This window comes from Polypterus senegalus, unplaced genomic scaffold, assembly GCF_016835505.1.
Source record: "Polypterus senegalus isolate Bchr_013 unplaced genomic scaffold, ASM1683550v1 scaffold_4130, whole genome shotgun sequence".
Lineage (NCBI taxonomy): Eukaryota > Metazoa > Chordata > Cladistia > Polypteriformes > Polypteridae > Polypterus > Polypterus senegalus.
The window spans coordinates 7,771-20,000 of NW_024380294.1; the positions used below are offsets into that span (position 1 = coordinate 7,771).

The window sequence follows — 12,230 nt, forward strand, 5'->3', positions numbered from 1 at the left end:
ACTGTAAATAGCTGAAGCACTTGGTATTGCAATTTTGTTATCATTAAATATAAAATGTGCAGACTGACAACATGAGTACACAATGGACTTGTGGTCAGCAAGAAACATGAGCTCAACAAAGGGATCGGCTCAATACTGAGAAGTGCATGGTGTACAGCCTGAAAGCTGCAACAGTGGCAAAACAACAAAAAAACGTTCACTGCACAAATAATACATTTATACATAGCTTGTATAAAGCAATCATTCCGTGTACAATCCAAGTTAGACTCTGCCAGGAAAAAGCCCACTGGAATTCAGCAGGTTGGCTGCAGTGGGAAGGACACTCGTGCTCTTAGTGCTCTGGCTGTTGTAAGAAGTTGGAAAATTACAGATGGCTGCAGCCCACAAATCGATGGCTGAGGAAGTCAACAGCTGTGGAGCTACAGGATCCAGCGTTTGTGGGGTCTGTATGTGCCAGGGTGCAGTAACACTTTTTACATCTTTAAGATCATGTTCTAGTTCAGGAACTCAATCAGTGTTTAACTAGACGCTTCACCACCTTTTGCTAGAAATCACGGCAAACAAAGAGCTTTATCAGCAGCTTTCTGCACAGAGAATACTTTTTCAAACACAGGTAAAGTAAAATAAAAAATAGCAATGTAAAACTAATAAGAGAACAAGAAAAAATATTTCACTCTCAGGTGATTTGTGAGTGTAAAAGCATACTGCATACACCGACCAGTGATGTACTAAGTTGTGAGTGAACTTCATGGCTTCCTGCGCTAGTCCATTCTTTACAGGCACCTTAGAATGGGACTCTGGGCTGATCACCTTTTGTTACTTATGCAGACCTGACATGGGTCTTAGCTTTTGTTTCTAAACTCTCCCTTCTGTTCATTTTCACTTATAATTAGTTATTTATCAGCGCTTTATTTTAAGTGCAGGATAACAGCACTACAGAGCCCAGTCAGGCAAATAAAGATAATGAAGGTTGTACAACAGTACTTGAACAGCAGACATGGCATATTCAGCTTCGCTGCTCCTATCTTCAGGAGCCCCTCTCTCCATCATATGTAACTTTTACACGATCATGCCAGCATTCCCTTCACCGTGTACCGATATAAACACTTTCATTACTTCAGGGCTCCAAGTAAAAATGTTATGAGCTTCACTGCTCGTACACCACTGCCTCCTGTCGTCTTCTTCTAAGTAATCCCAGTGGAGATGTTCGATGGATTAACAAGACTTCTCACACTATTGAATATTTTTGGTAAGTGGCCAAAGATGCAATAAAAAAAATAAAAGGACTTCAATCCCAGGATCTTCTTCACCAACTAGAGACTTGTTTGTAAAGGTAAAGAGGAAGATGAGCAGTGGATGTGGGCAGAAGGATCTTCAGGTCACTCTGACAGAGGAGAAGTGAATTTTAAATTTTCTTTATTCACTGTATTCTAGCTTTGCAAAAGTTGTACAACTGAGTTAAAAGTGTCATTAAGTAATCCAGCTCTGTGGCTTTATGAATCTCCATTTTTGTGGATGTTAAATGTTCCATTACTTAATGCTGCAACCTGCAGTGCCACACTTGCACACGTTACTGATGAGAATGACTTTGTCAAAACATATCTAAATATTTTTTATCCTTTTAAGGTGGACAGCCATCATGTGATCCTACTGCCATCTGCAGCCAATAATCCTGATTTTTGAAAACAACAAAATTGTAAAAATTTTCTCCTCCTTTGTGAAATCCATGTTCAGCACTCCCCCAACTTACAGGACTGTCTGCAAAGCCGTGAACAGTCAAAGATGTCCACTGGGCAAATTTGGGCTCATCAAAATAGTGGCTATAAAAGAAGAAAGATAAATAGAAAAATAGTTAAAAGTTCAAGAACAGAGCACTGTAAAATGATCAATTAAATTGCCTAATTACAGAAATCAAATATAAAAATAAAATGGATCAAGCTGTTTGGTTTATTTTGAAGCCTTTGGGCTTCTCTGCCACCACCATGCTTCATGGTGGAAATGGTGTTTTCTCTCCCCATAATGGGCAAGGTTCAAACATGGCATTTAGTCTGATGGGCAAAAAAGCTCAATTATGGTCTCATCAGACCATGGAACCTTCTCCCATGTGCCTTCTAGCAAACCCTAACAGAGATTGAATGCGCATTTTTGTGCATTTTATGTGCTTTCTCTTTTCACCATAAAGCTGTGGCTGATGTGGTAGATTTGTCTGTATAGTCTGTCCAACCTCTGCCACTGTCACTGTCACTTCTTCAGAGTTATGGGTTTCCTTCTTGTCACAAATGAAACTCCCTGTCTGCAAACAACTGTTATTTAACGAATTATGAACTTCTAAAGCCAACTGGCTGCACCATTGATGATTTAGGTGTGTCATATTAAAGGGGATGAATACTCATCAATGTCATCAATTATTTCATGTTTTTATTTATAAAAAGTCTGAATTAGCATAAGGCCTACTTGTATGAACAATCCTAATTTGGGATGTTAATAAGAAATGTAAGGATTCATGGAGTGGAAGTACATAACAAACAAGAATATTTGGGTCAAATATTTGAATATTGTGAATTTCCCCTTGGGATTAATAAAGTATCTATCTATCTATCTATCTATCTATTAAATGCCTGCTTCAATTCAAATGTTTAAAGTCTAAATATTCTTGATTGGAATTAAATTTCATTTGTCATTTTTCACACTTTGTTAAGAGTCCATAGAGGGCTAGATCCCTTAAAAAAACAACCCACACTATATTCAGTATCAATGACCATGAAATAATTTAAAAAGATACACCACATGCTTAAGGGCAAAAGGGATAGGAACACCAGTAAATAATGAAATATCAAAAATAGTGTAATTTATGATGAAAAATGTAAAAATAAAAACACTACACATGGCTATATTACACATCCCTAGATTTTCAAAGTTTTGTGACAAGGAGAAACAAGGCATATACAACTTCAAGACCTTCTGATCACTTTTGCTGAAGACACCTATAGGTTTACTCTTTACCATAAGGGTGTAATTTCCTGCACAAAATATGGTCAAAAGAAACGTTTGTCAGGTGTTGAGGGCCAAAATTAGGAAGGAGCCCCCAAAAGCTTGTATAACAAGACATAAAGACGAGTCAAACAGCAGTAGTAGGCAGTGGTCCAAAAAATATAATTTCAAAGTGGTCATAAGTAATTGTTATGAACACAATTTGGATCACTTAGACATTAAAGAGTTTTTCTGTTGAACTATGTCAAAAAAGCTAAATTAAATGCATTATGATATACAGTAATCCCTCGCTATATCGCTTTGACTTTCGCGGTTTCGGCTCTATCACGGATTTTATATGAAAGCATAACTAAATATATAACACGGATTTTTCGCTGCTTTCGTGGGTTCTGCCGACAATGTGTCTTTTTACTTCCTGTACATGCTTCCTCAGTTGGTTTGCCCAGTTGATTTCATACAAGGGACGCTATTGGCGGATGACTGAGAAGCTAACAAATCAGAGCACGCAGTTAAGTTCTCCTGACTCAGAAGCTAACCAATCAGAGCACGCAGTTAAGTTCCTGCTTGCTGAACGCAGTGTTAACCAGGAAGTCTCATCTCGCTCATTCAGCATCAACGTGTTTCGCTGTGTAAAGAGTTGTGCTCTTTTGTGTTTATCTTTGTGCATAGTCAAGCCCTTCATTATGGCTCCAAAACAATCTGCTACTGCTTCAGGGGCGTGCCCAAGCGCAAACGGAAGATGTTAACGATTGCCGAAAAGGTAAATGTTTTGGATTTGTTGAAGGCTATGATTCTTTTTATTTAAAAAGTAGGAAAGGAATATAAGATCTACGGCTGCAGTGTCCTTTTAACCAAGGTGCAAAACAAGTTGTAAGTGGATGTAATAAGGCAGTAGTCTGGATGGAATCTGCTTTAGGGATTTGGATTGAAGAAGGATAACGGCAGTGCTACACAATCGCCTGAAGTGGCTCCTTTAAGGGCTGTAACGCTCTCCTTTGTTGTGCAGTAAAATAAAACTCATTGTTATCGGACAAGTCATCGTGTCATTGTTGGTGAGTAACCATAATTAATTTTCTACTTACAGTACTTAGTACATGTACGTACGTTTAGTGTCACTGTACACACATTTACTGTATACTATTTTTCTTGCATTGTACGTATTTATTGCTGGTGGCATGTCTATCGTAATGGCTGTAACATATGTGATATCGGAGACACTCAATATCTTTAAAATAATATTTAGGTTTTACTGTATATAAACAGTGTGTTTATATACATAATTTCAATGAATCTTACCTAATATCTAAGAGAATACAAAGGGATTATGTTGTATAACTCATGCGGGGAATATTTATAAACAGTGTGGGAGAGTTTATAAGGGCTTAAAATATATAAAAATAACCATACAAACATATGGTTTCTACTTCGCGGATTTTCACTTATCGCAGGGGAGTCTGGAACGCAACCCCCGCGATCGAGGAGGGATTACTGTATATTTTTATAGGCACTGTAAACCATTGTTTCCACTGAAACCACTGAAAAGGGGGTCGCAGGTTGCTGTTGGGTGCAGGAGTGGGATGCTTGAGTGATCCCAGTTTGTACCTGCAGCTGTTTCACAAATGGGTAACAACCCCAAAAACAGGCCCGCACATTTGTGCTCGTTTCATCACAAACCGAATCCAGCTTGTAGGTCATGTATAAACTTAAAAAGGTACAACTGAGTCACGAGACACTAAAAGGTTGAGAAAATCTGCTATAAACAAATGTTTCCTGCTTCTTAGCTTATATGGCCAAGAGATGTTTCACCAATAATTAGGTTTTTCTATATTTTTCCTATATACTTAATTTGGTGTGTTGAGGCACTGAATAAGAGATTAGCCTTAAACACACAATGTATATAAACTGTAACATTCATCCTTGTACTTGCAGACATCACACGCTGTTCTGATTTGCAGCATTCCTTTTACAACACCTGTAATATATTCATTATCTATCTGTAACAAGAAAAGTATAGATATCTTCAACCAAAGTGGCATACAGTGCAAGAAAATAAAGCAGCATTAGACTCCAACTCACAGTGCAACGTAACAAAAGCAATGCATCTTTGAGGGTTTAAGATCAAAGGCCTTACTATGTCTTCTGTGAAACATTTCACACCCCTTCATCGCAGACACACTCTGCTTCACAACATTTCAAAGGGAAACTGAAGAGCCTAAGCTCGTGCTCAAATCTGGATCACACATTTCTTACCACTGAAGGAATGAGAATACTTTTCATCTTTGCCTTCATGTTCTTTGATGGTTGCCTTTCACAGTTTACATCATCTTATATATCATACCAGTTTTTTTTTATTTGTTTTTGGAACAGGCGTGATGAAAGCTAAGCAGATAAAGCAGGTTTTTTTTTTTTTTTTATATTTTTCCCTGTCAAAATTTTTTTTTTTTTTTTTGGCAAAGGCACACTGACACAGCTGCTCACTCTCTACCTTTATACTAACACATACCATTATATCTACACATTGTTTTGCTATCCTGGACTACTGTACATTAAAATCTTAACCCCAGTTACCTCATTTAAGGTTAGTTCTTTTTTGCAATGGAAAATATAATTGTCTTACAGAACTGCAAGACTTGCTTGCTGTCAAACATTTTTTCAATTAAATAGACAGTGTGTGTGTGTGAAGGTACATGTCAAGATTCTTATCAATATGATGCCACTGAAGCATAACAGCACACTGCATACACTGTGTGGTTTGCTGGGTACATTATTGGCTATTCTTCAAACATGAATGCCAGCAAAAACAGAACAGCCATATATAAAACTTGTTCAGTTTGTCTAGATCAAGGTAAAGTAGTTGCGTTTAACTTGTTCTGAGCCTGCACAAAAAAAAAAAAAAAAAACATGATGTAAAGCAACTTCAAATGTCTACCTACGTAACAGAGTTTGGGGATTGGCAGACAGACTGTAATTTGTACTGCAGCCTTCTACTCCTTGGTGAGTTGAGGTGATATTTGATAAAATGAATATATTCAATCAAGAAAATGGAATCCAATAAGCTATCATTTACTGCTGCAGTACAGTAAAAAAAAAACAGAAAAATGAATCTTCTGAACATTTTGCAAATATAACTAATTTTCAGATGAACAAAATGCACAAAAATAAGCAACAGTATTGGAAATGGTAGATATAACAAAGGAAAGATCATATACTGGGCATCTGTAATCTTGAGCCAGGGCACCACATTCCATCTAGAGCCATTACCACTAGCCATACAGATGAGCATCTTACTAAGACGACAAGAGACAAAAATGAAATTAGTTAAGACAAACTAGCAGTAGGCTAAAGTGATAACCTTAGCTAGACATGGCTGAAGGAGTAGAAGCAAAAGAGATTAAAAAGCAATGTTAGCTGAAAGTACAGGGGCTAGAAAATTTAGAAATGACAGATGAAATGGTAAGTTACTGGAGGGCATTCACTCAACATATACAAAAAAACCTCTGGGATTCTAGTGGGACTGGCAGAGAAAAAGAAAAAAACAAACATACTAATGGTTATTGATTGGAGGTCATGTACAGCTACATATAGAGAGTTACTGCCACCCATTTAATGGCATTTGATAATGGACTAGAAAAGGCAAATAAATTGTTAGGGAAGTGGAAAAATTAAACAATACCCACTTTGAAAACGTACTTGAGCTGAAATTTAAAGAAAAAAGTATGAAGAAAATATAGCAGAAGTTCATAGATTGCAACATCTGGAACGTACCTTCATCTAATATGTACTCCAAGGTCTATTTTTTTTTTTTTTTTTTTTGACTTCCCCAGGAGAAGGAGACGGGGGGGAAAAAGAAGACTGCTAGTAATACATAAGGCCTGGTTATTAAATTTAGCCAAGAAGTCCCTTATTATTTAAAGCAGTGATAGGGCGAGCTGAAAGATGTTTAAAGGACAATTATGTGACATTATATGGAATGATAAGGAGTAGTGGTGAGAATGAATGTCTAATTCTGGTAGGGACACTCCAGCATCTAGTTTACCATTCAAAGTAAGGTGCTTCATAAAAAGGTTTTGTCTAACTCACTGAGGGTGCAAAGGCAGTATAGCAGTAAACAAACAAGCTCTATTTATATATATAAAATAAAAAAAACGCACAGGGGCAGAGAAAATAGACAGACACTCCATGATAGCTCTGAAGATTCAATGTTATCAGATACCTGACTGATTTGGTTATTGGCATTGATGATATAATAATATATAATGGATTCATTCGATGGAAGGATGATTTTGTCCAGTTATAATCATGCAACCAGATAGGTATGCAAAAGAATTAAACTAAGAACAATACAATCATATATGAAGACTGTGTGGAGACACCCATTACAGGAGTAAGTAATACATGAGAATGAGTGACAGCCAGGGGCTCAAGTGAAAGACTGATACCCTTAAACACAAAAGATTTGGGAGATGTTTACACATATGCAAGTAAATCTGTTTGACTTTTGTTCTTCTTTTTCACAATACAGTCAGACTTGATTTGTTAATTTAATTTTTAAAGAGCAATAGATGAATTGATAAAGTGTGACTAAACATTCCCTCCATGATGTTGTCCTCCTTTTGAGAGTAAAAAATTTGTCTGATATTTATAAAATCCCAAAAATGATCTGGGATTTTGTCTTACTACTTCGTGTAAACAAAGAGCCGACCTTCAGATTTTGTAATATCCATATGAAATACATACATGCTTTGTGGTCAGTGTTACTCGTGTGTGGCACAGAGTTTGTTTAAAAAGCAAAAATGGCAGTTTGACTCAAGTGAAAGCTTGGAGACCAGGGAAGAACCAACTTTATAACCATTCAATACTGCAGATACTTACCATTATTTTTTTTTTGGTATCAAATACCACACTCAACATCTCTCAGCTTTAATTCTATGCTGTCTTTACCCTCTCACCCGTTTACACTTCCTAGCGCTACTTTCTGATTACAACCACCTGAAGTACATTTAACTTTTCTAACCTGGTAAAGGTAGTAAAGTCTGCTTTATCTTTAATTAACAGTCTCTTATATCTCATATCTTACTTCTCATTCTGGAATTGACCAATAACCTCAGATTTCAAAGAATTTATTTCAAATATAACTGTTTCAAGACCCCCTCTAATTCAATTACCCTTCTCTGTAATTCTTCCTCTGACTTGCAAACAGCAATTCCCAGAATTCATCCACCACAAGGAAAGAGGAATGAGCTAAGCACCTACTCCTGATGCAAAACAACGTTAACATTTGACCGTTTTTTTCCCCCCATATGTAGCTTACACTTATTACTGATCCCCTCATACAACATTTCTACCATACTTTACAGCTATTCCAAAAAAAAAAAAACTTTTCCAGGCCTTTACCAGATCTATAAATGCATAATATAGTATTTCAGTTCCCTCTAACATATTTTTCTGATGTTTCCATACATCACATCTGCTTTCCTTTATTTTAAATGAAGTCATATTTTCTAAACACTCTCTTCAAAAATCAATACGCTTATAGTCACTGACACATTGAAGTTATTTTTATATGCAGCTATGAAGAGGATGAAGAATGGAAAGGCCTATGGTTCAGATGACAAACCTGGAAGCGTGTTTAGGAGAGATGGCAGTGGAGTTTTTAACCAGATTATTTTAATTAATTTTGGAAAGTAAGAGGATGCCTGAGTAGTGGAGAAGAAGTGTACTGGTGACGATATTTAAGAATAAAAGGGAATGTGCAGAGCTGCAGTAACTACAGGGGGATAAAATTGATGAGCCACATCATGAAGTTATGGAAAAGAGTAGTGGAAACTCTGTTAAGAAGGGAGGTGATGATTTGTGAGAAGCAATATGGCTTCATGCCAAGAAAGAGCACCACAGATGCAATGTTTGCTCTGAGGGTGTTGATGGAGAAGTTTAGAGAAGGCCAGAAGGAGTTGCATTGCGTCTTTGTGGACCTGGAGAAAGCATATGACAGGGTGCCTCGAGAGGAGCTGTGGTATGTATAAGGAAGTTGGGATTGGCAGAGAGGTGCGTAAGAGTTTTTCAGGATACGTGCTGAGGGAAGTGACACAGTCGTGAGGTCTGCGTAGGAGTGACAGATGCATTCAACGGGAGGTAGGATTACATCAGGGATCGGCTCTGAGCCCTTTCTTATTTGCAATGGCGATAGACAGGTTGACAGAGATTAGACAGGAGTCCCCTTGGACTATGATGTTTGCCGATGACATTGTGATCTGTAGCGATAGTAGGGAGCAGATTGAGGAGATCCTGGAGAGGTGGAGATATGCTCTAGAGAGGAAAGGAATGAAGGTCAGTAGGAACAAGACAGAATACATGTGTGTAAATGAGAGGGAGGTCAGTGCAATGGTGAGGATGCAGGAGTAGAGTTGGCGAGGGTGGATGATTTTAAATACTTGGTATCAACAGTACAGAGTAATGGGGATTGTGGAAGAGAGGTGAAAAAGAGAGTGCAGGCAGGGTGGAATGGGTGGAGAAGAGTGTCAGGAGTAATTTGTGACAGACAGGTATCAGCAAGAGTGAAAGGGAAGGTCTACAGGATGGTAGTGACACCAGCTATGTTATATGGGTTGGAGTTGGTGGCACTGACCAGAAAGCAGAAGACAAAGCTGGAGGTGGCAGAGTTAAAGATGTTAAGATTTACTTTGGGTGTGACGAGGATGGACAGGTTTAGAAATGACTACATTAGAGGGTCAGCTCAGGTTGGACGGTTAGGAGACAAAGTCAGAGAGGTGAAATTGCATTGGTTTGAACATGTGCAGAGGAGAGATGCTGGGCATATTAGGAAAAGGATGTTAAAGATAGAGCTGCCAAGAAAGAGGAAAAGAGGAAGGCCTAAGAGAAGGTTTATGTTCTTGATGTCTCTCTTACAGCTACCTGAACATCACAAACCTACCTCTATTCCTGCCAACCCCATGGACTGTATCAATTTAATAATTCTTCTATGCACAATCCTCCTATTTCTCTCCAAATATCCTCTTCCTCCTTTATCCTTTCTCCTATGCAAATTACCTACCAATTCCATTCATCTCTTGTATGCTCTCTGGATTGCTTTCTCTTCTCCCTTTATATAGTCATATGAAAAAGTTTGGGAACCCCTCTCAGCCTACATAATAATTTACTTTCAACAAACTTTCCTCACCTAAAACTGCTACCTTTGATCTTATGCTATATATGCTACCTTAAATTTCACACAAATGGGATGAGAGTTAGGATGTGCCGATAATTTCTTTTAGTCACAGCAGGGAAAAAAACAAACAAAAAACAAAAAAACAAAAAAACAAAAGGTGAGGGAGTTTATCAGGCTCAGGCTCAAGAAGTATGTGTGGTTGTTCCAGAATGGTAAAAACAAAACTGTTTTTATTCAGTTAAAGATATGTTTTCATATATAAAATATTTAATGAAACAAACCGAAAGTATACATATTTCCATTAATTACAACATACATAAGCTTTACCCCAATACATCTGTATCCATTTGAACCTGTGATGTCTTAATGAACAGCTCTGAATGATACTGTAATGCTCTAGCAATTCAACCTTATGGGTGCTTGGCTATCTGCACTAAATAAATGCACTTTACTTAAACTTATGGTGTAAGGCCACAGTCTTCTTGAACAGAGTGAAGAAAAATTAAACTATTTTCAGTTATTGTGCCAAAAACATGTACACTGCTGTTAATCAACATTTACTAACCCCACGCCAAGGAGAAGGATCACACCTTACACATCTTCCTTCCATTTATTTTTTTTAGTATACTTACCACAGCTGTTCCAAAAGCTTACAGATCTTCTCTGGCAGCAGAAAACCAGTAACTGTGCAAAGATAAGCTTTCTCCATTACACTGCTGGGCTCTGGACAGCAAAATGTGGACAAGAAATTGGATGCTTCATTGTTGCTGATTTTTTCAAATAGAAAAAAGTATGGTAAATATAAGATTTAGATTTTTTTTATATATATATAATTTATTTAATTAATAAAAAAAAATACTCACCATTCTATTTTTGAAGTAACTGCACCTAGCCACTCCAAAAATTCAGAGGCATCACATGACTTTTCTGGATTTCCCCTCAGATCACAACTTTGAATAACTGGATACGGAAGGTCTCTCAAAACTTTTGTAGACACAGCTGGTGCATGTTCCTTACACTGGTACTTCTCAAAGTGAGTAGAGAGGCTGAAATCTTCATCACCTTTTTAAAATTAGAGAAAATAGCTGATGATGGCAATAATAACAAAAGAAAAACACAATAACACAACCACTACCATATTTCTTCTCTAACAAGTGAACTTAATACACTGCAGAGACTGGCACCATATCATACTTGTAATCATTTTTGAAAAGACTATCTGAAAAGGGACACTTTAGCATGTGCCCAATTGCAAAATTCAGGCTATTCACTGCGCTAGACATGGAAAATCTTTTTTTTTTTTTTACTTACTGTGCCTTTTCAGTACATTCTTCTGATGTATAGTACAAATTCAAAAGTTTTAAAATTATACCCACATTCCTCCCCCCAATATTTTTCCCTTAGAACTTTGTGGTTCAGCATTTTATAACTCTAGCTAAAGTTCAGCAAGCATTACATTATCCAAAATTACCTTGCAAGCTTCTTTACGTGGAGTTCTTTCTTTGTTAATGTGTTTAAGCCCAGTGATGTGGTTGTCAAAAGGTAGCGTAGGTTATATTATACAATTAAAAAAAAAACCCTCTTTGGTAGGAAACCGAGAAACTGAACTGATGATGTCTGCATGTGTGGTTCCAATTGTGAAGCACTGGGAGGTGTGGGATGGTGTGCGGGTGCTTTGCTGGTGAAACAGTTGGTGATTTATTTAGAACTAAAGGCATGCTTAACCAGTACACCTACTACCACATTCCATTTGGTTTGTACATAATTTGGCTGTCATTTGTTTTGTCAACAAGACAATACCCCAAAACACATCTCTAAGCTATACAAGAACAGTCTGGCAAAGAAAGGGAGTGATGGAATACTGCAGTGGCCTCCATAGGCATCCAACCTACACCTAGTAGAGATGATATGGGGTAAGATGGAGAAGAAAATGAAGGAAAGGCAGCCAACAAGTACTCTGCACATGTGTAAACTCCTTCAAGACTGCTGAAAAAGTATCCTAGGTTGCTACTTTATGAAGCTAAATGAGAAAATACCAAGAGTGTACAAAGCTAAATCTAAAATGGCCATTTTT

At 37.4% G+C, this 12,230-nt stretch overlaps 1 protein-coding gene across 1 annotated transcript in view; it reads right to left on the bottom strand.

Moving 5' to 3' along the window:
- Positions 1-1,399: 1,399 nt before the first annotated feature.
- LOC120520132 (ribonuclease P protein subunit p40-like) overlaps positions 1,400-12,230 on the bottom strand; it is a gene marked incomplete at its 5' end in the record, with an annotated part of 22,633 nt that continues 11,802 nt past the window's right edge. Inside the window, 3 exons of the mRNA XM_039742739.1 lie at positions 1,400-1,820; positions 10,789-10,923; positions 11,020-11,218. Of these exons, the coding sequence (XP_039598673.1) occupies positions 1,622-1,820; positions 10,789-10,923; positions 11,020-11,218 (533 nt within the window). The remainder of the gene's footprint in view (positions 1,821-10,788; positions 10,924-11,019; positions 11,219-12,230) is intronic.